A 25,012-nucleotide genomic window follows, 5' to 3' on the forward strand; every position below is an offset into this window, starting at 1 on the left:
CTCACATTTTTATGCAATCGTTTTGTTCACCCCACTGAATTAAAGCTGAAAGTCTGCACTTCAACTGCATCGGAGTTGTTTCATTTAAAATTCATTGTGGTAATGTACAGAACCAAAATAAGAAAAAAGTTGTCTCTGTCCAAATATTTATGGACCTAACTGTATATACCTTTTGGTGTTCATCTTTATTCAACGAGCCAATAATTTCAGAACCCACCATTTAATAGCAGAAAGTATCTGAGCACGCAGTAGAACAATAAAGTCTATGCACAGCAAAAAGAAATGAAGAAGGCTGAAGAGAAGAGCAGTGTAATTATCATACCCCCGTGGAAGATGCCTACCTTGTGTAACACATTAGGAAAAACAGACAATTTTCTCTTGCCTAACCCTCAGCCAATGAGTTTATGATAATTTAGACAATCACTATTTTTATTAACTCAGGTAAAATTACAATTTTCATGACTTACTTTTCAAAATAAGTTTTGATACTGCACTTTAAATATTCCTCCTGCTGTGTAAATGTAATAACATATTTTTGTCCATCACTGCCAATTTTATTTACCATTTTTCACTTTAGGTAAAAATTCATTATTATTTTTGTGTTTTGCATTGTGCTGCATACTGCAATCTCTTGCTGTGACATTTGCTGACCTGTCGTCAGTCAGTCAGTCATTGTCCAACCCGCTATATCCTAACTACAAGGTCACGGGGGTCTGCTGGAGCCAATCCCAGCCAGCCCAGGGCGCAAGGCAGCAACAAATCCTGGGCAGGGCACCAGCCCACTGCAGGACACACACACACACCAAGCGCACACTAGGGACAATTTAGGATTGCCAATCCACCTAACCTGCATGTCTTTGGACTGTGGGAGGAAACCGGAGCACCCGGAGGAAACCCACGCAGACACAAGGAGAACATGCAAACTCCACGCGGGGAGGACCCAGGAAGCAAAGCCAGGTCTCCTTACTGCGAGGCAGCAGCGCTACCCACTGTGCCACCGTGTCGCCCCTGACCTGTCATGCTACACTGAAATAATCAAGTTGAATGGTCATTAATCGGGCATCATACTATCAGACTGTCTCACAGATTGATTTTTACCTTAAATATTCCATCCATTCATCCATTTTCTAAACCCACTTATCCAGTGCAGGGTTGTAGGGAAGCTGAAGCAAGCAAGCATTGGGCAAAAGGCCATAACAATCCCTGCCCAGGGCACCAGCCTATCACAGGGTGAAGACACACACACATAAACACACAGACACTAGGAGCTCATTTAAACAATGAAATCACTCCAAACTACATGTCTTTGGACTGTGGGAGGGAACCCACACAAAAACACGGGGAGAACATGAAAATTCCATGCAGGGAGCACCCAATCTCTTTGTTGTGAGGCAGCAGTGCTACGACTGGCATGCTGCCCCTTAAATATTCAGTTTCATTTTGTTTACTTTTTAATGGGGATCATCATGCAAAAATGTGGATCTTTAGCATGTCCACATGACATTGAAATATCTCAAAGATAATTTCCATTTAATATAAAAGAATGAGACAAAGTCTCAGAAATATTTATTTTTAATCACAATATACAATGTAATCTACAAAAAATATGTAAAATATAAAACATTTAAAAACAATATATAAAGAACCTATTAGATGTTAGCTTTACTGACAAATTATTACAGCCAAGTGATAGCAGTTCACATGTTCACATTTGCTCAGCAATAAAAACAAAAATGAAAAGACCTCTTAAAAAACAAAAAACAAAACAAACTTGTTTTCTTAAAGCCAAGTTACAAAGCACAGCTGGCAGCAATCTCTATAAAAGTTAAAACACTTCTACCTGAACAAACAGCATGTTTTTTTTAAAGATATGAATCATTCTTTATATTAAATTAAACAGGCTCAGGTTAATATAGTGCAATTTACATTTACAATCCTACAGGTACTTCCAGATCTGAAACTAATAAACTCAGAAAATTAATTGGAAAGAAAAAAAAAATTACAAACAGGATTTAAGTTCTCCAGGTTAGAACATGGAATTCTCCCCAGAATGGGCATCTGCGGCAATCCAAGAAAACCTCAGACTTTCAGCTGTTCATTTTTTCCGTACTTTTACATGTTTGGCACAATCACATGATCAGCTGTGAAATTATGACCCAATGCTTAGAATAGATCATAAAAGACAAAATATACATTTATTTTCAATTAAGATAAAAAAAATTGCTACAAGGAAAATATGGAAATCAAAGCCAGCTGCTTATCGCCGTCTTAAGCATGGACTTATGTTTTTGGTCTCTAATATACCACAGAATATTAAAAACATTTGTTATTATTAAATGCTTGTCAAAGAGACATGCCCACCATCAAAACATAAATGTTCAAATATAATGTGTGTGTTATTTATCAATTGACTGAGTGCACCAATGGCATGAGTGCTATGCTGATGTAGTAAAATGAAATTAAGATAACTCTAAATTCATTAAAGAAATACATTTTCTTCTTTAAAGTACATGCACATCTTTAATCTGACATTTTTCAACACTGATGTGTAAACCTTCAGTACATTATTTGTGCCATATGTCAAAGGAAAGTCATGTGTAAGAGGATGCTTATTCCAAATACTTAGCTTTACATTGTTGGAAATAGTCATGTTTCATGTCAAACTTGATTTCAAAGTAATGGTATTAAAAATATAAATAATGCTTTCTAAGCACTGGTAACCAAGGAAAGACACAAGTGTCAATTTATCATTTATGATAAAAAACAATTTTTGGCTTACCCACTAAAATAAAAGAAAAAAATGAAAACACATTCATTGTAAAAGTCAAATATAAATAATCAAAAGTGGAAACATGATCTGTTCTGCCAAGATTGTCCAAAGTCATATACTAGTTATGCTGGTGAATTAATGCAATCATCATTAAAGAAAGATCAATGGCGATTCTCATTAAGTACATGATTTTTACTTTAAAAATCTTTTTCACAAGTAGGAAACTTACTGAGTAACTGATATCTGTTGTTCTATATAACTAATGTTCCATCAAAACTGATCAGTCTGCTAAAACATATTTTGAGATGATGCATTCTGTGTCATCCTTTTGTGTTACAGTCCCATTTGCATGTCAGCAAAATTAAAGAAGTTGTCCACGTCTTTTGCTGCTGATGCTTTGCTTTCAGACAAAAATACCTAAACAGAAAATTCATTTGTGAATTGAGGATAATACAAGTTAACAGCATACATCAATCATTTTCTTCATTACAGGACACAAAATTATAAATAACAAAATTCAAATGGCATTTTAGTCTTATAGTTATGTGATCAGTATTTTTATGCATTTTACTAGAGCTAATATTGATTTTTATTGTGCTGTATTTTCAGTAATGGGTATATTTATGAAACTTCTTTTCATTTTTAATAAAAACAATGTAAACTGATGCCATCACATAATGTAAATTTAAACCACCTTAGTATTTCTTTCATTTTACCACAATTGAAGTGAGTAAGAAAAGGAATTAGTTTTGTTTAAGTAATAACAAAACTTTGTATATTTTGTTATTCCACATATAAAGTATTTTTATGGATCAAATTCAATTATATGAAACAGTAATCCTGCTAATACAGTAGTGCAGGTATTTTATTTCAGGACATTTACTAGAGCAGCTCTGTCTGTGCACACATTAAAATAATACAAAAAGGCAGCTGCACGACAATCACATACTGTAGGTGCTTCAGGGCAGGATGACATTATTTGAAATTGGCTAAAAATGGTGCAACAGTGACAAGTACTCCAGAAAAAAGAAAACAAGGCTTACCTTGGTTCCGTTAAAAACATCATTTGCCAGACTATGACATGCTTCCACTGCCCCATCTCCATTAAATTCAAGGGCAACTACTGGGCCTGTAAATTCAGAAATAAGCTATTGCCTTCCATAATCATATGGGACACTTTTTACTAGCTTACACATTCAATAAAAAGAATAAATAAAAAGCTATTATACAGTATTAAACTGAGGAATTAAAAACATTGCACAATTATGATACAAAATCCTCTTAAAATATATTATACTAAGAAGGCATCCTGTAGAAGACTATTACAATTGGAGAAAGCAACACACTGGGTGGGAGAGACAATGCTCTGAATTAATGTAGGAACTTAGGGGTTGTTAGCAGAGTCAATCCAGGTGGACTAGAGATAAAGAAGAGACTGCCCTAGGACCTCACAGGGCAAGGAGTCCAGTAGGTGTTCAACAGAAAAGAGAGAAGCCATGGAAGGCTGCAGTGAGAACATCTCCTGTTAAGATGGAATAGGGAAATCTAGCTGGGGCCACATTTCCCATTTTTGGATGAGATGAGTAAGAACTTCAAGGAGGTTTTGGTGTTTGAGGATAATATAGTTGTTTTTGGATAGGGATCTTTTTTCTCACAATACAAACTTAAGTTACAAAAGTCAGACATTTTTACCCTTTACTTTATGTCAGTAATTGTATACATTGTAGTATTTTGAAGGTAATACAAGGAACAATTTTTTGTATTGAATATTCTCTTGTTAGCACTCCTAGCATTGTAACCTTAGAATACAATTTGGAGCTACAACAGTAGAAATGTCGCTTTTACATTTAGTCAACTTTAAATGTTTTACAACAAATATTACAGTGTAGATAAATAAATAAACCACAAACAGCCTCATCTTGGGTATGCCTGTAAGCATAAGATGGCAATTTATTTCCCAGAACCTATTGTTTCGTATATTTACACGAGGTATCAGATCACAATTTTGCCAACACATTCCACAAGAGCTTCTGTGGTCTGGGATTGTTGTTTAATGACAATGTTTGTGGTTGTTGGCATTTACTTCACTCATAAATTTAATTTGATTAATCAATTAAATAATTGTTCTTTTGTCTGTATACCATTTTGTTTTATGTTACACAATTTTTATTGTTAGTATATTCATGTTTTGTATATAAGCAATTTACGCGTAACGGTCATAACGGTCGACAACGTCCGCCATGTTAAACTTTCTTATTTATGGCCCCATCTTCACGAAATTTGGTAGGCGGCTTCCCTGTGCTCACCGAAACCGATGTACGTACTTATTTCGGTGGTATGATGCCATTGTCGGCCGCCATATTGAACTTTCCAACGGTCTTTGTTACTTACTGTATGGGCCCATCTTCAAGAAATTTGGTACGCGGGTTCCCAAACCTAACTGAATCCTACTTACGTACATATATACGTCCATAGCCTGCAGCTCGGTCGCCATGTGAGGCGGCGTTGGGTCCCCCATCCCCACGCCTCTCACGTAGTTGGCTGCCTGCCTATATAAGGCCATCCGTCGCGCCGGTCTCTTCATTCCCTTCCTTGCTTCGCCACGGTATTCACGTCTCCCTGCTGATAACTGCAGCCTTTTTATTTAATCCATGGCTTCTCCGCTGTTTTATTGTTCATTTATTATGTAGGTTATTGTGTATGTATTTTAGACTTAGTTTACATTGTTCAGGTACCCATTTCCTTTATCGTTCCAACCGTACCCCCATTAACATGTCTATCGAGGTGATCACCATCGATCAAAGAACTGTCACTTACCAAGTGGTTTCCATGCCCGGAGATGGAGACTGCCTTTTCCATCCTCTGTGTTACATATTGCACGGCCATATCAGGCTCACTCTTGATATCCGGAGGAAGATTGTGTCTTATGTATTGAATGACTGGGACAGGCTCAAGGTGTGGACTGATGACGGTACAGGAGATAATTATACTACACACAAGGACTATAAGAGTGAAATGCTTAAGCCCTTCACCTATGGTTCTGCTTGTGAGTTGATGGCTGCCGCTGAATTGTTCGGTTGTTGCTTTCAAGTGTACCGAAATGGCCAAATATTTTACACCTTTGGACAACCGCCAATGCCTCTTAAACATCTTAGATTCATAGGTGATGATTTGAGTAGTGGACACTTTGATGTTTATGAATGTTTAAACTCTCAAAAGCTGGATACGAAGTTATCGATGAAACCCATTTCAATTCAAACGCCTCCAATTTCCAGTAAGGCTCTGCTTTGCAATGACAATTAATAAGTCTCAGGGACAGACCCTACAAAAGGTTGGCATTGATTTGAGGCAAGATTGCTTTTCACATGGCCAACTATACGTTGCATGCTCAAGAGTAAGCTCAGCGCACAGCCTGGTCATATTACAACCGGAGGGCCAAACTGACAACGTGGTATACAAAGAGATCCTTAACAAAATTATTGGTATATTTTCCCTCAGTTTAAAAAGGTTTACTTTTCTTCTTAATAAAAATTTTAAAGCAGTACTTCGCCGCTGCGAAGCACGGGTATTTTGCTAATTTTGTATATAAGCCATTCATTCTAACCCATTTCAGGTGAACATTATTTGTCATGTGACAAAATTAAACAAGTAGAACATTTTTGTTCAATATACTGCCTGAAAGTTATAATCATTCTTGTTTTATGTTGATTTTGCAATACAGCATATTAATAGATTTTAGAGACTGAAATAATTCATCTATAATTCTAAGTAAAATTAATACAAAAGATACTGTAGAACCAAATGCACATCATCCTTTTTGTCTAGCCTTTCAGTGCCACATGGTGACTTTTCTGTTAAACTAAGCTGCTCTTCCATTCTCATATAAGTAGTGCAAATGACGTTATTAATACGATATCTCAACTAGATGAAAAGAAATCTAAAACATCTAGTTGGAACAAGCTATAAATTCCAAGATGATTAATAGTCAGTCTATGAATTGACTCCTGCTGACAAAAATATGACACCAAAATGGACATCCTTCTAAAGTTTATAGGCTTAATGTGAACCCTTCTCACTCTGATGGACAGAATAATTCACCCAAAAGCAGGTACTGGCTTTGAAAAAGAAATGAACTTTGATCCAAACACTAGAAGTGTACACCTTATCTTAAAAATAAGATGCCCACATCATCTTTTGAGGAAGAAGGTGATCCACTTTATTGAGTGTAAAACTCTTGGACTTGTAGATTCTGAAATCTCTTTGACCACCCTATGCGGAGCCTACTAGCTCTAAGATCTACTCTTCCAAGCCAAGCGCGGTGTCAGTGAATGAGTCCAATCTGGGACGACTGAAAAGATGCCTTCCTTCTATAACAGAACTTCAGTGCCTAAAGAATGGCGCTAGAAAAAGTGATTCCTTTCCTTATGAAGTGGCAGAGGATACAACAAGGTGACTAACAGTGAGCTCAGGAAGACAACCACACCACTTGTGAAAGATTCTTCACTTAAACCCTGAGCCACAACTTGCAACTCCATACAACATCAAACATTCACCTTTTAAAGGCCTAGGATCGTGAAGCTGTTTACCTGTGCCAAAAGTAATTAGATCTCTAGGTAGCCAGTAAGCAGAAAATTACGACCTGCTTTCTCCTGTTTAACTGCTAATGTGTAACAAGGTAATGATGATCTAACATACAGTAAACTAGCTTTTACAAGCTTTTAAGTTAAGCCTTGAGTCACAACATTAACAGTTCTGCTATCTCTCATTCATGAATGTCTATTGGAGTAAAGATGAGCTGAACGTGATGTCAGACTAAAATACCAAAGGTGAAAAAGTAAATGAAAAACGCTTTATTATCCAGAAACTGCTGAAAAACCTCTAAATCCACCAGGAACAGCCTCTTCTGTGTTGTACGTTTGTCTGTCTTGCATCTGTTTTTTAGGTGAATATCTGGTATATAGTCTCCTATCATATACATCTTCTGTTTATCAATAAATTGTATTGTTCTGCTTATTAAAGCAGATGTGATTCTGTTACCTTGATATAAGTATAATGGCCAGGAACCCCATCTACAGAGAAAGGTAAGGAAAATAAACAGGAAGCCTCACTGATTTGTCTAATTAATTATTGGCTTTGCCAAAAAGAAAAATAAAGAAATAAATAATTGATTCATATCAGTCCTTCCAATTCCTCTTATTCTATCCAACACTGGACCTTGACTGGCACCTGGAAGTGATCTGTGATAAAATTAGCAGAAAACACATCCTTCTCATAAAAATTAATACACAGCCTAATAATGTTTTTTTCTTTTTTGTTTTTATTTGTGGGTGCACATTTCAGTTATCCCTTTTCCTTCTGCAGGTCCTTAGAATGTTATTTGGTTGCCATATAGAAAAAAACAATACCTTTCTCAATTAGGTTGGAGAATTCTTCTGCATTCTGCTGAAATACTCTGCTTGCATCTTCTGGTCGCATTGACACTTCCTTTGTTTGCACCAGTGTGAAGTTTTTCTTAATCATCTATGAAACAATGTAATTTAATATTGTGATTTTATTTTTCACCATAAACTATAAGGGGACATGCAATAAACAGCATCAGGAAGGTATAAATACAGTATATAATGTTCAACCCGCCATCAGATATGCCATCCATCCATCCATTTTCCAACCCGCTGAATCCGAACACAGGGTCACGGGGGTCTGCTGGAGCCAATCCCAGCCAACACAGGGCACAAGGCAGGGAACCAATCCTGGGCAGGGTGCCAACCCACCGCAGGACACACACAAACACACCCACACACCAAGCACACACTAGGGCCAATTTAGAATCGCCAGTCCACCTAACCTGCATGTCTTTGGACTGTGGGAGGAAACCGGAGCGCCCGGAGGAAACCCACGCAGACACGGGGAGAACATGCAAACTCCACACAGGGAGGACCCGGGAAGCGAACCCGGGTCCCCAGGTCTCCCAACTGCGAGGCAGCAGCGCTACCCACTGCGCCACCGTGCCGCCCGCCATCAGATATGTCACATCATTAACAATAAATGCACAGTGTTCCGAATGAAAATTCTTATTTAAATTGAAAATTCACACTAAATAATAATATTGGTAAAATTAATGCATGGCCTTCAAAAATTGCCAAAAAACTAGCATACAAAAATGATAGTAAGGTACGTTTGTGCACATTAAATAACCAAGTCACAGGACGCTTGAGTGATCTTGGTATATAATGTGTGATGGACAGCCGGGACGCCCCTTTGACACTAGACCCAGGGGAGCAGCCATAGGATCCAAGCCACGTCCTCCAGAACACTTGGTGGCAGCCCCCCTGGGTTGCATTGGGGCCACCGGCATGGGACTTCAGAGCTCATCCCTGTTGGGTTCCGTGGCCACTGCCAGGGGGAGCTGCAAGGCTTCCTGAGCCTATGTGGGTGGTAACGCAGCCACACCCGGAAGTGCAGCCTAATTTAGGTTAATTGCCACCTGAAGCAGTTCAGGGTGGGCTATAAAGGGAGCCACTACACAGCGCACCAGACTCAGGAGGAGGACGAGAACGAAACTTCCTGCGAGGAGTGGAGGAAGAACTTTTGTTTTGGTGTTTTGATTTTGGTGTTTGTATGCTTTTGTGGAACACGCGGAAGACGTACTCCACAGGTGAAGAAAAATAAACCTGCCTTCGTTGTCAGTCTGTGTCGGGTCGGAAGCCTATATAGCGCCTTTCAAAAATGCTAATGTAATGTAAAATTCCTAAGTCTAATATGAATTACTGTTATCAATAATTATCAAAACGTTTTTACCACAGACCAAAAATAAAGTAATCCAAATGGTACGGCTTAGAGAGTACATTTGAAATCCACCATATGCAACATGTAGAACCTCATTCCTTGCACATGGAATAATTTTTTAGGTGTTTGTGTACTGTGGATAAATTCATATATGAAAATGTCCCTAGACTATGTGATGGTGCCCCTAAATGCAAAACAAGGCAAGCTGGATTATATCCATTAATATGTACAGTATGTATATTCATCAGTAGTTTAAAGTGCAGTACAATGTCCCAGTGTACAATAATGTTACTTTCTGTGTGATTCAGGATTTGTGCACCAGGCTATAGCAGAGGCAGACATGGGACTTTGTGGAAATCCCACACAGGCAGAGTAAAACAGTGTCACTAAAATCACAGTTAGATCTTGACATGAGGAGAGACACACAAATTGCAAGAGTGCATGAGAGAATGGGAGGTGTGTATCTCCCTTTTAGCACCACAGCATACTACACTGAGACACAGTGGGAGGACTGGTAGCCATTCTTGTGCCATACAAGTAAACAAATGTCACAGTGGTTCACACTGTTTGTAGGTTTTGCATTTTATTTCCATCCTTTAATACCCTGCTACCATTTTGCATAAAGATGAATTACCATAAGATGAGGTGCAACTGTACTTTGACCACATTTAAGCTGACCATAAAAGGTAAGGTACATCACACCTTACTACATCTAGGGTAGGCTGTCCTTCCAAAATTACTAGGCACTGTTCATTGATCACTGTTCACAAACCACCACCATCCTCACACGACCAACCCTAAACCCCTATCATAAGTGGTGGTTGTCAGTTGCCACTGCCTATATAGCCACTGCATGCTGCACAATGTACCTGTACTGATACCTTGTTGAAAAAGTTTATAGGTTTTAGCAAGCATTTCACTTTGCAGTGTTTCCAGATCAGCAGATTCTGAAGATTACAAGAGTGGCAGCAATGCAGTAATGTTCCTCGTCCAATCTTTTCACACCATTGAATGTAACCACAAGTGAGCATCCATCTGATATTGCATTCACGGCTCCAGTGCAGGCTGAACATCACAGTATAATGAGCAATAATATACTCTACATGATAATCAAAAAATGAAGAAGAGTCAAAAACAACCCCCACTTTAAAGAACCCTGACTTAATTCCAAGTATGCAAACCCAACTCTGTTTCAACAAATGCTTTATTATATCTTTGAAGTTATGACATACTTTTATCTGCGAGTAATTATCCACAATGGTAATCAACAGTACTCCTCAGGAGTATCCTAATTCTTTCCTTAGTTGGAAACTAGTAGACCTGATTCATCTGATATAAATGCCAAAATCATTTGGTACATAAGAAATATTTCAAATAGTGTAACACACATTTATGCATGCCAGAAAATATATAGACTGGATATCTGTTTAAAAAAAAGTCAGAATAGCAACGTCATTTTTAAAAATGAACTTAACATGCCAAACCACCTTTCATCTACTAGGTGAAACATTTTTCTTGAACTACTCTAACAGGTACTTTAGCATGTTAATACACTGTAAGATAATTTGTTTCCGTTTTTCGGTAATGAGAATTTGCCTTCCTGTCATGTGTCTTCTGTTTGCTGTTGTTTGAGTCCTAGTGCTTCTGGCAAGTAAGTAAAACTGATCATTTGAAAATAACAAACACATGCTTGTATACAGCAGCCTTTAACATACTATTACACAAAATTTTCAATAATTTCATTCCAATTGGAAAAAGTGTAACTTTTCTCTTATATTATCTACTAGCCAGTTCAACTTCAATGTCCATAACTCATCACTGATACTTTAAAAAAGTAAAATGACAGAAATGTATGCTTTCAAAATTATTTTGCTCAGGAGCCATCAATAAAAAGTGTGCTATTTCTTAAAAAGGCATACTGTAGTCATAAGTACTAGCAATTTAGCATAACAAAGTGTAGTGCTCTAATGAAATACTTTCTCCCTCTCTGATGTTCTTTACCGCTGAAGATTTTTCACAGTGGAACATAAAATCTAATTTTAGAAAAAGGTCCCCCGAGTTTACAAGTAGCAACAATAAAATGCATGTTATGTCCAGTACCAATATTTGTAAGCATCTGCCGCCTCAAATTCAAGTTGGTACTGTATCTTTAGCAGCAAAAACTACAACCAGACATTTCCTATAATTATTGATCAGTCATAAAGTGCTGTGGAGGAACACTGGCCGAACTCTGTAGCTGAACTACTCTAATTCAATGACATATGTGGCTTTGTTAACAATAACTGCTTGTTTAAAGTCCTGCCAGCACATTTGAAAAAGGTTTAAATCTGGACTTTGAATAAACCATTCAAAATTTCTAAAACCTTATGTCATTCAGATGTATACTTGCGTGTATGTTTTGGATTAATGGTTTTGCTAAATGAGCCAACTGTTCTTCATTTTCCAATTATGGATGCATTTTGGGATTTTGAAGAATCCCTCACTACAGAATAGAATTCATGGCTCATTTACTGATGGTCAATCCACTCAAATCCTTACGTAGGAATGCACCACAAAATCATGCAACTGCCATAATTAGCGCTCACCTGGTATGAGGTTCTTATTGTGGACTTCGACATTAACTTTTCTCCAGTCACAATAAAACAAAAATCAGCCGAAAGATTACCTTTTTGAATAATTTTGCATTGAATATTGTTGCAGAACTGCTGGAGCCACCAAGCTATTGTGCCAAGGATTTCATCATTGCACAGTGGACACATGAACACTAACCTTAAATAAAGGTAAGAAAGCCAAAAGATATGTAGAGGCTGAAAAAGATGGCACATGTGGACTGACATCCCAACCAGGATTGAGCAAGGATCCTTACCCAGGCAGGAGGCCAGTGCAACAGAAGGACTGGGTGAGATGAGCAATGCTGAATACGTTCTCCCCCCAATATGCTAGATGGCTGCCTCCCTGGGTTAGGACTCCCACAGAGATGCCCTGCAGGGCATGCTGGCACCTGTAGTCATGTAAGGCAGCCCTGTTGGCCTCAGTTGTTCTGTATTCCCACAGCTAAAACAAATGTAAACCAAAATGCAATTGTGGGAGATGTTATCTTGATCATTAAGTTAGGCCACTTTTGTGAGACTCAAGACTTTACTAACAAAAAACTGGCAGGTAAAGGCAAAATGTCAGGGCACAACCAAGCAAAACAAGAGAAAGCAAGACCAGAAAAACAAAGCCAGTCAGGAGTATAAGCAGGCAAATCAAAATGAAATGGCAGGATAGGAAATTCAAAGAACCACCCAAGGAGCAAACACCGTAAGTAAAACAAAATTTGCACAAATATTACAGTAGTAAAAAGGTCTTGGGTGTGCCTATAAAAATATTGGCCTAAACGGGTACACAACTTGAAGAAATGGGACAAGGCAATGACATAATATGGCTTCTAAAACAAGACTACATAGCTCTCACTAAATGGTGTAGTATTTCCTTTCATTTTCTTTCTATTTTTTTAGTGAATCCTACAATATGTGTAGCTTGTAATACTCACACACTGAATTTGTATTACTTCTCCAATTTCAAAATATCAACCACTGAAAATAAAACTAAATAGTAAAATCTCTTAAAATTTCTCTTAAAAATGAGAAAATAAAATTATACCCTAATTATGCATTTTCAAGAAATATTACAGTCAGGCACAGAAAGGAATGGGGTGTTGGTTTTAATGTTTAATTGTTTTCAGTAGTGGTGGTGCATAAGCAGCAGTTATAAAAACAGACTGATTTATACCTTGGTTTTTAAATGAAAAAGTAAAAGTATAACGTTTCCCTTTTAAACAACAAGCATGAGCCTTCTTTCTTCCCTTCTTATGAGTCAATTCCTTTATGAAAGCTGTACACAGACCTTATTCTGTATGCTATCTATAGTTATCCTCTGCCAGTAGTGCAGTAGAGTACAGCTAGATTTATTTAACATAAAATAGACAAGTTTGAGGGTAGAGGAAGAGTACATGGCCAAAGCAGACAGACAGAAAAAAATTCTGTTAGAGTTAAAAAGCACACCACTGCTAAACTTGTATGTAAAATGAAACCACACTGCATGACCACCAGATCATATGTAGTCTAGCACGTGCAATGAAAAGCATCATGTTTTATCCTGGTCCCCAGTCCTCACTTTTGTGCTATGAAGACAATTCAGAAGTTTCCTCAATAAATAAATTATTATTAAACAACAAAAGCAGCAGGCTTGAATGGGATATCTGGTGGAATTTAGATAAAATAAAACAGGATAACTTCAGTTCCTGAAAGGTTGTGTGCCCTTTTTATATTTGCAATGAATGCAGCACCCTTATAATCCCCTTACTATCCTGGGGATTTTCACAGTGAATGCTTCTGCCTCCTTGACAGAGCCACCATTTAAATACTCTGAAAAAAGAAAATGGAAAACCAAAAAGAACAGCCTGCACAGAAGTGAAAAACAACCTTTGCTCTCTGGTGCATGGCATCTGGAAGTACAGGCACTGTGCTGCATTGCATCTTCTTTGTCACTGCAGTAAAAGGCACCAACATGATATTGATATAAGAGAAATCAAATTAATTTCTGTTAGTTGTATCCCACGTAAAGGATAGGTTCAGTATTTTTAAGTCAGTTATGGTGATATATAAACTCTCTGTAATGAGACTGTGTTCTAAAGCACTTTTATATATTTTGAAAATTACCTTGCTTGTTCCTGCACTTTAAAATGGAGCTGAATAGGCACAAGACTAAGACAAGCTTGTAACAACAAAAGTAAACTGGAAGCAATTCATTTTGTCACTGACTCTTGATATTACTTTTTTTGGGTTATGTTTCCCTTTCACTTGTCTGGTCACAGAGGCTGTCATGGTTGAAGCTTTACATTTTCCATAGGTGTACCACTAATAGCCAATAGCCTCACTGCATACTGTATATTACACTTTTTGATTGTCTTAATTGTGCATGATAACGGCAGCAAACTTGTCAGTATGCTGTGAAATCATTAATATCAGTATGCATCAGCCATCATATCATTATGACAGAAATTCAGAATGTGCCAGCACTAGAAGCACACACAAAATCAAATCATATTTTTTTTACGCTTTGCACACTCAATGGATATTTTTTATATGCAATGCAGGCACACATACTGAATCACATAAAGACACAGTGGTTTTACAGCAGAAGATAATTATATGATTGAATTAACTTCTTTCTAAATTACGCCTCATATACTTTCGATTTCATCAGTCTTTCTGGCTACAACTCCATTGTAATCTCGAATGTGCATCAGCTGTTGTCGCATATCTGTGAGTGTGCTGCCTTGAAGTGTTGTGCTCTTCCCCTGTGGCTTGCCCCATCTAATTTGTGCCATCCTTTCTTTTCTCCACATTGAAACTGGTGCAGTCTATGTGCTGACTACCCCAAGTGTATGAAAGAAAAAACTGTAATTCAACTCCCTGGTGATTTTATACATTGTCTTTACCTAACTGAAATCATAAACCACTTGGCCCATGGCATGGGCAGATTTTCTTCCATTACATTCAGAGTTGTTATATTTTACATAGTCAAAGGAGCGAGATTCATACTGAGTGGCAACATGGTGCATGTTGGTCATGTGTGGACATAGGAGTTCCATTGCATTTTGTACACAACAATAAATCTAAACTGATTACACTACATTGTCTTTTCTTATCAAAGCCTTAAATTTCTGAAAGAGCCAAAACAAGCTGCACATTGATACCAGGTTCATAAGATAATCAATGCTCAGTATTATGCACTTTCTGTGGTGTGTTGTGTGCACACGAGAAAAAAAATACTGGAGAAATGAAGAGATGATGTTATTTTAGAACAGTAGTATATATGCACTGTAAATACCATGTGTTGACTGTACAATTACTACCAAAGATTTGAAAAGCATTTTGTCATTGCATAATTGGCTATGTTCAAGCTTACATTGACTTAAAGGAATACTCCATGCAAAAATGATATCATGTTTAAATATTACTTTTTAATGATTTCTTGTATTAATGCAGAATGAAAGAAAATACTTTATCATATAAAGGAACCCAACAGACACCAATGCCAGACAACAGCTGTAGGAATTGATAAATAATAATAAGATTTATTATCTTACACCCACCCAGGGGGATGCCAAAAATGTTGGAATGAGTGTGATTTATTGGGTCCACCCAGAGGGATGCCAATAAATATTGGAAACGGACGGAAAGATATATTTCAACTCGGTTAATTAATTATCAGTTTTGCCTTCTGCAATACCGGTAATTAATCAAATAATACAGCAAGGCTGCTACTTTCTTTACTTTGCCTTTCTCTGTTGTAGGAGAGGGCCTCCGGCCTTCAGATTTATAGCATGGTAACTGAAGCACACTCATTTTCAGAAATGGAATAAAATAATTTATTGATAAGCACAAGGCTTATAGAAATATGATCATTTCATATATATGTTGACATACAAGACAGGACACAGACAGACTAAACAGACTAACATATAACATGGACAGGCTGGCTGTTTACTTGCTATTTACAGATCTAATTTATCTTGGCACAAGACACTAAGATAAATTTGATACCACGATAAAATATAATACCAAGTCTTTAAAGGTGATGTCCAATATTGTGTAGACTTGTCACTTTATTGCTGCTCTGTGTTCAAGTGGCGGATTCTACTTGAGTTGATGTGCGTGCTTTTTCTTTGTTGCATGATTATTTGTTCATGGTGTGCAGTGTTTTCCTCAGTTAGGCCATTTGCTGCATCGTCTGCAACTTCAAAGGAAAGAGCACTACCCTATCTGACACAACAGTTTAGATACTGAAGTTCCTTTCTTGAAGTTCAGATTGGCTAACTGTTTAGTTTTGGAATTTGGATCTTAGCGCTCAGGTTCAAAAAGAGAAGAGAGTTTGTCAGATTCGACTCTCCAAGGAAGAGCGGTTCATAGCTTCTCAGGTTCATAGAGCAGGTTTCAGAGGTTTTCAGTCATTTTGGACTGTGAGAGCAGAGCTGCCATTGGCGCTCCCTCAGAGTTCCCTTGAGAGAGAGAGAGAGAGAGAATAAGAATAATTCCTAGATGGGATAAGTATGACTTATTTTAAGGGATATAACTTAAATGATTGGATTAAAGTCACTTCCACTTACAAATTCTTTGCATCCCCATACGTGAGTTCTTTTGTCCATCAGAGTTGTTATTCCTTAAATTAGAGCTGTTTGTTGTTGCTTGTGTCCACTTTGTGTCTTCTGGCTCAAGAAGCCAGCAGAGGGGCCACTGGAGATACATCAATTCAACTCTGCTTTATGCCTTTGTTATCGGATAAAGTCCAGGCAGATACTAGTACAAGCTGGAGCTTAGTCAATTAGTCTGGAATGCAAGTGGGGGAAGGCGCAGCTGGATGTCAGCACAACTGTTAAATCTGGCCTGGTTTGCCACTAAAGCCTATGAGAATTGACAATGACCACTTTGTCCTACACTGTAAGCAACATGAAAAAAGTCCATTGAAAAAGAAAAATTATCATGTTACTCGTGTCTCATAATCAATATGTCCATTATGCAGCTGAATGCTCAAAACATACAAAAAGTATGCTTTATTTTGGTATAATAACATTTACATTTACTTCAGGAAAAAGCAGCATGCTTTGTAAACAGTGCAATGCATTTTCACAATCCTGTACTTCTGAATTGCAGGCAAAACGTTTGACCAATGAATGAGGGGGAAAAGCGGGTGTTCAATTCAGACACTGTGCATACACTTTCCTTCCTCGTTCACGACTGCATCTTCCAGAAGTGTTTTCTTTTTAAATGTTTTAGTAAAATATTTAAATCATTGTTAACAAACAAATGGTTGATTTTCCCTGTGGATTATGCAACACAAATAACATGAGATTACGAGTATTTTAAAGACGTTTTGATACCGTTTGATGTTGTCTTACATTGCTCACCCACTGTGAACATTGAATCATAAAGTTTCTTAACCTCCTTTCTGAATGAAAACCTGAGATAAAAAATCTTTTTTGGCTGTTACTACGTATAAAGCACATGGTAGAACTAAAATTTAAATAAAATATCATTTTTAGATGGAGTATTCCTTTAAAAGTAGTCTACCATACATAAGAGTATTTATTAACTTGTTGTGCATAAAAACACATTCATGGACATGTCTTGGTTCTTATCAACATACACAGACTTTGTCAACTAATATTACACTGCTTAAAAACACAGGTCTATAGAAAGCTGAAATAAGGGGCTTGGGTCACACAGCTGAATTACAGAATCTAGAAATGTAAATATTATATCACCATTTTAAATTTTGCTCTGCGGATATAATTAATTTAGTAGAGTACCAGTAAGTATTACATCATTATGGATCAGATAGAGTGGAGTAGAACCTGTGAGAGATGATACCGAATCCCAAGAAAGATCACAAAGGCAGCACAGCAGTCACTGTGCAAGAGTAACAAGAAGGCCTTAGAGGCTTCACGAGTGAAGAAGATAAATCCTCACGGAGGCCATGTGGTGAAACAAAGCCATTAGAGAACCATCCACACACAAATGCAGGTTCCAAAAGATTAATTAAGAATTAGGAAGGAGACAGTCATGGTTCATTTTCTCTGTAGTTGAAAGCATTAGACCCCAACAAGGAAATACTAGGGCCCTGCAAGAGGTGCCATAATATTCAGAATTTAATTAAGGTCAGGTTAAGTTGCAAAAGATAAGCTAATGTGCTGGGTAATAAATAAAGTATGATATTATAACTTATCAGTAAATGTTAATTAAGTTGCTGCTTATCTCTCTATTATAAAAAAAATCCTGGGAGGGAGACTAGGGAGACGAGACGTGATCTTCTCAGAAGACAATTTGACATCCCGCGAGAGACACTTTAACGTCACACAAAGACAATTTGACATTCCGCAAGAGACACTTTAACGTCACGCAAGACAAGGCAGTGAGACAACATTTAAAACAAGTTCACGGACATCTAACCAAGCAGTTGTTGGAATGCTAAAGGCAGACAGACATCATGTGCTCCCAGCTCTTAAAACAACGACAAGTGACAAAGAGAACATGCAGCTTGCCAGCAGCAGCAGAAGGAAACCAGCAAATGATCCAACCACTTCTTCTTAGCATGTGTTCAGCTCCCACCCCCCCACTTTTCAGAACGCGAGTGGCTGAGACGTGATGTGGCAAAAGGACAGCTGCTGTACAGCCTTTGAAATGATTGATGCAAAGTGAGACAAGCAGAAAACGCAGCTCGCCAGCAGATGATCAAACTGCAACTCCTTAGCGTGCGTTCAGCCCCCCCCCCCCTTCACAACGTGAGCGGCAGAGACACGAAGTGGCAAAAGGACAGCGGCTGTACAGGCTTTTAAATGATCGACGTGCAGCACGACAAAAAGAACACACAGCACACCAGCAGCAGCAGCAGCAGAGAGACAGCAGATGATCCTACAGCATTTCCTTAGCGTGCTTTCAACCCCCCTTCACAACATGAGCAGCGTTATACGTCCTGCGAGAAAGATTTAACCATGCCCGGGGCCGGAGATAAAGGACAAGTATTGTTTTTACAAATGTTTTAAAGTAAAAGTGAAAATAATGCATATGTAACAATTCCCATGAAAATAATCTCTTTAAATTGTATATCCGGTAAACCAAACCTGGGGATGGGCGAGTGAAGCCCCCTAGTTTTATTACATTTTTGAAAGAGTGTATAATGTAGAAAAGATAAGTGACAGAGAAGTCTTCCACAGTTGCACCATGTAAACATCATTACCACTATTAGGCTTACATTAGCAAATACATAAGGTTAAATGTTTGGATTACTGAAGAATCTTTTGAATTCACTTTAAAATGTGGATTTTGAGTAATTTTTGATTTTAATATCAATGATTTTAATGCTTGTTTCCTAAAACACCACATCAAGTTTAGAAATGATAGCTCTGTTAACATGCCCCAACCTATCTGCATAGATTAAAAGAACGGAGGTACAATCAGAGATGCTAAATTAGAAGATCACTTCTACAAGGATCTACTGACTAGTAGATGATCTTCTTCCTAACTTACATTTCCTAAAATTCCAGAATCCTTTACAATGGGGATTACTTAATATTTTTTTCTATTACTATATTTTATAGTGTATCTACCAAAAAAGTTGAAGTTTCTGCAACCTACTTGAGTTTTACTTAAGAATACATCTTACTCTACAATATGAATGCAGGTAACCTGTCATTTAACTGTAACCATTCTTCTCTTCAACAGAGGCGGCTCTTTCTTCTTTTTAAATGAACTCTTTCTTATAACTACAACTTGTGTGTTCTATGTTTCCTTAGCCTATAATGCTGGCTATACTGATGTGAAACAGTTTCTGTATGAAAGGGTCTTAGATCATTATTGTTTTCTTTAATGTAACAATAGCCATAACCAAAATGAGGAGGACTGCATTATTAAGAGATATTTTACTGCACTGTCTACTTCTACATTTCCCATTATCATTAACAATCAGCAAGAAATAAGTATTTCTGTTGTTTAAGGACAGCAATATACTGTATACAAACAAACGTGACAATTTTAATTTCAAGCTAAAGACTCCTGCTGCTATTTTAGATAAAAGAAAAAAAAATTCAAAAGAAACTGTCAAATACTGTTGTGCCATGGGAGACTCGAGCTCTTAGTAATCTACTGTACAGGTAGGTGGGTGTAAATGGAGAAAAAAACTAGCTTGCACTAGACAAGGAAATCCCTAGCACTCATATAGGTAATGCAACACTGCAATCCAATCCTAAAGACATTCCCACTTCTCCAGAATTATAAATAATAATGTAGGAAATCCAAAAACATTTTAAACGTATAACTGTCTAATAAATCCTACTCCATCTACACTATAGATCTGAAAGGTTTTGGTTGACAAGTACAGACCATTTATAACTTTTTTTATGCACAAAACTGATAATACACAAACATGTGTTGACCTTAGGAGCAGAAGTGCAATCCCCACCTACTGCTCATCAAACCAATTTTAGCTCTTTAAAAAAAAAATTCATGTAAAATCAGTACAGCTATTCCTTCTTTAATTCCAGTAGTCTCGAGGAGGTGATACTTTGTTCCAGTTTCTCCAGGACCTACAGAAAGTTTTTCTATGGTACACATGGAAGGATGTTGAGCATAGTTTGTCATTCTTTGCTCAAATGCTTTTCTTTCTCGTGGCTCTGGTCACACCTTGTGAATACTGCCGTACTACACTTAAAAGTCTTTGAGGTTTCACTCACACTGGTCCACTTCTGCTACCATAGAAATCTGTCTAATGGAAGTTTATGCTTTAGCAATTTCTTTCTTAGGCAGGATGAGCAGGTTATATTTACATCTGGCCTCTCTTACTTGTGCACCTCATTGTCTTTTAGCGACTCTGGAATCAATGCAGCCCTTTTCCTAACTGGGTTACAGACGATCTTTTTATGTTATGGTCCAGCACTCAGTTAACCTTTACAGCAGAAGGGTAGCCCATCTTTTGTTATGGCCACAGTATCTGCGGCAAAGGTTCTGCTAAGAGCAGAAGTAAAGCCAGGCAGAGAGTGGGCAGACAGTACAGAACTAGTGCTTGTACTGCATTATAAAGAAAGTATGGAATTCATCTAGGTATTGACTTAGTACTGACTATGTCATAGAGCTTTTTTTGAGTACAAAATGAGTACTATTTTCAAAGATCAGGTGGTTAATAATTTAAAACAGAAACTGGGTGGAAAGCAAAAAAACATTGCAAAATCCTTAGGTGGCTAGAAGTAAATCAGTAAGCAACTGGAACATCTTTTTATTCAAAAAGCGGGAAGAGTTTATAGGAGTGGAAAAACTCAAGACATCTGTGTCATTTGCTGGAAGATCAATCTGCGCAGAAAGAAGCATAATAATCCTTTGGGCTTGAGTCACAGTTTACATGGTAACAAGGCAACCACTACATACTCATGCTAAAAGCCAAAAAGAAAAAGATTAAGTTACTTAATCACAACATGTCACTATACCAATTTCCACTGTGAAGGGACTGACAATGGGAGTTCTGTTTTCATTTTATATTTAACCTATGTATTTACAATATTTTGCTACAGCCCTCAATTTTCCATGCAACACCCCTTGATGCTTCAAACAATTATATCAATTTTGCTTGCATCATCTTTTGTTTCACTGTATGTGAAGGAAATAATTTAAAGGAAAGGCGTTGCTTTTATAAATGTTAACAATAGTAATTTAAAGATCAGAAAATGATCATTTCTCGGTTAGGCCTAATAATACTTCCTAATGGTTACCTTGTGTCAATATTTGCAATAAGTAATGATAATGAGAAGGAAATAAAGTAGCACATCCAGGTTCTTGACATTCGGCATTTCAGTTATCTGTGAGTTAGCAATGAATAATTAAATAGGAATATTTTTGAAGCTGGGTAATGGATCACAGAAACTCACAGATGACCCGTAAGCCAAAAATAGATTAACAATACTAAAAATAATTTGTATAAATATTTATAAATATGTATATTACTTTAAATATTCATTTCAATTATATACTGTATCATTAATATAAAAAGTTATCCATCCATCCATTTTCCAACCCGCTGAATCCAAACACAGGGTCACGGGGGTCTGCTGGAGCCAATCCCAGCCAACACAGGGCACAAGGCAGGAACCAATCCTGGGCAGGGTGCCAACCCACACACCAAGCACACACTAGGGCCAATTTAGAATCGCCAGTCCACCTAACCAGCATGTCTTTGGACTGTGGGAGGAAACTGGAGCGCCTGGAGGAAACCCACGCAGACACGGGGAGAACATGCAAACTCCACGCAGGGAGGACCTGGGAGGCAAACCCAGGTCCCCAGGTCTCCCAACTGCGAGGCAGCAGCGCTACCCACTGCGCCACCGTGCCGCCATTATAAAAAGTTATTTTTGGCAAAAAAAAAAAAAAACTAAAAGAAAAACTGTGGGATCTATGCCAACTATCCCCCCCCCCCACCTTTACTGCTCCCTTAGCTATTCAACAGACATCTCCTCTCAAGTGGTTCTCACGCTGCACTCTCATGTGCTCACTCGCTCTCTGTCTCTCTCTGCCTCTATCTCTGTCACTCACTCGCTTGCCTTTAATGGAGACCCCTTTATAAAAGTGCTCTAGCCATCCTTCTCGGATCCCCTATTTTTTTTTTGCTCTATCTTATCTGCCCCTGTCCTTTTAATCACAGCTGATGCTGTACACTTACAACTCTGCTAAACAGCAATCGACTCATAAAAAAGCCTAAAAGCAATCAATAAGTTAAACCACACAAATATCCCTATGTGACACAACCCACTACAGTTAGGGAGGCACAGGTATTACTTGCGAAATTCCATATTTGCGAGAGTTAGAGGCAGAAGGCTGGGGTGACTTTACTTAATGACAAATCACAAACAATGCAATCTTTACTATATTCAATTATTTAATATTTAAAACATGTAAAGACTTTAATGCTTCAATTTGTATATAAGAACCAATGGTCACCACTGCTGTAGCAAATTCATTTTTTTTGGGGTAAATCTAACAATTTCTGACAGTGAGACAATAAGATAAAGTAAGATAAAATGTTAGAATACTGACTCTTTGACTGACATTTGATGGATGGATGATAGGTGCTGTACTTTTCAAGTACCACATTCATGCTTTACAGGTGTACTGTGACCAAAAAAAGTGAAAATTTTGTTTATACAAAAAAAAAGAACACACACATACTGTAGAAATGTGTGAGCATATCTTTTGTACCAGCGTCACTATTCCAAGGATACATATAAACAAGAACTATGTTCAACTGTGAACACATGGCAATAACGTTGAAATGCCAACATATCTGTGTGAACTTAATTTCCCAAGATCAGGCAAGATCTAAGCAAGCACAGTGGTCTAATTCACTTCCTGGACTACTTTAGCATGAAATCGTCTGCAGTACTGTGCACCAGTTTGGATAATGAAAGGCTTTAAAGTGTAATTTCAAGAGAAAAGATAGGAGAAGAAACAGACTGATCTGTCAATACAGTTTAAATGTTACTGGAATTTTTTTAAAAGAATCTACTTCTAACACTTAAAAAAAGTATTAACCATGACTATTTTTTTGTGAATATTGTTAAGTCACTTAAGAGAAGCATTACTGGCACTGTGAAGACAGTAGCCTTTTACAGAAGATTAGTATTTGTCACTGTTTTTCTTTTTGTTTCTGAACTTATTTACTAGTTAGTAGTCTTATTTTAGATTAGAATTGATCTGGCTTCTGGTATGTCACTAATAGTAGGCACCAGAAATCATACAAATGGATTTTAAAATTGCAGACAAACTGCAGTGCATGCAAACCCAGGCACTGGCTTATCTTGACTGCACTTCAAATGGCATGCAAACTTGGATGGAGTCACAAAGTGGACCTAAAGGTTACCTTATGTCTGCAAAACCTGGAAATGAAAGAGACGTTGAGGAAATAAAAGCGGGCTGTATTAAATACTCCTGCAATCAGCTACTTCCGCTGCAATGGTATATTATCCTCACAGGTGGCGCAGTGGTAGTGCTGCTGCTTTGCAGTAAGAAGATTGTGGGTTCGCTTCCCGGGTCCTCCCTGTGTGGAGAGCATTTTGAGTAGTGAGAAAAGCGCTATATAAATGTAAAGAATTATTATTATTCCGCTGCAATGGTAAGCGCCTAAACAGTTTCACTTTACTGTAGAGAGGGTATTGTACCTTTGTGAAAGTAAAAGCAAAGTGAAACGCTTTTAGAACTGGTCTACCATCCATCGTAATGGGCAATGTTTTATCACTGTCAAATAAGATGATGAACTATCTGCTCTTACAACGGGTCATGCAGCATACAAGTAGTGGGGCATTTTGTGTTTTACTAAGAGCTGGTATATGTGATATATGTGAAACTGTTTTAATGCTAAATGGATATAATCTTATTTGAGTACAGATCCAATATGGTGAGGAAAAAAGACGGGAGGCGGACTGGCCACCTATGTGAATGAGGAATGGTGTAAATGGAGCATATTAAAATTAAAACTACAGTTTGCAATTCAGACATTGAAATTCTGGCTGCCAGAATTCTCATTTGTCCATGGAAATAAATCACATCATCCCCACTATATATCTCCCTCTGCAAATGAGGACTCAGCAATGGAAATGATTCATTCTGTCACCAACAATTTAATGGTGACTCAATCTGATCCTGCAGTTATAATATGTGGTAACTTCAATAATGTAACTTTGGAAGGAACTATGAAAAATTTCTAACAGTTTGTTCCACTTGAGGAAATAAAAAGCTGGACCTGCTCTATTCAAATGTTAAAAAAGCCTGTAAGTGTAAACTACTGGCTCCATTTGGGCAGATCTGATCACAGCCTGATTCATCTTAATCGTAGCTACAAACCTATTATTAGATGGCAACCTGTTACCACCAG

At 37.6% G+C, this 25,012-nt stretch overlaps 1 protein-coding gene across 1 annotated transcript in view; it reads right to left on the reverse strand.

The window, feature by feature from the left end:
• Positions 1–1,556: 1,556 nt before the first annotated feature.
• Positions 1,557–25,012, reverse strand: part of rp2 (RP2 activator of ARL3 GTPase) — a 44,160-nt gene continuing 20,704 nt past the window's right edge. Inside the window, exons 3-5 of the mRNA XM_028800021.2 lie at positions 8,176–8,290; positions 3,814–3,899; positions 1,557–3,187 (exon numbers count right to left, since the gene is read on the reverse strand). Coding sequence (XP_028655854.1) covers positions 3,104–3,187; positions 3,814–3,899; positions 8,176–8,290 — 285 coding nt within the window. The 3' untranslated portion in view covers positions 1,557–3,103. The remainder of the gene's footprint in view (positions 3,188–3,813; positions 3,900–8,175; positions 8,291–25,012) is intronic.

Source organism: Erpetoichthys calabaricus, chromosome 4 (assembly GCF_900747795.2).
Source record: "Erpetoichthys calabaricus chromosome 4, fErpCal1.3, whole genome shotgun sequence".
Taxonomy (NCBI): Eukaryota; Metazoa; Chordata; class Cladistia; order Polypteriformes; family Polypteridae; genus Erpetoichthys; species Erpetoichthys calabaricus.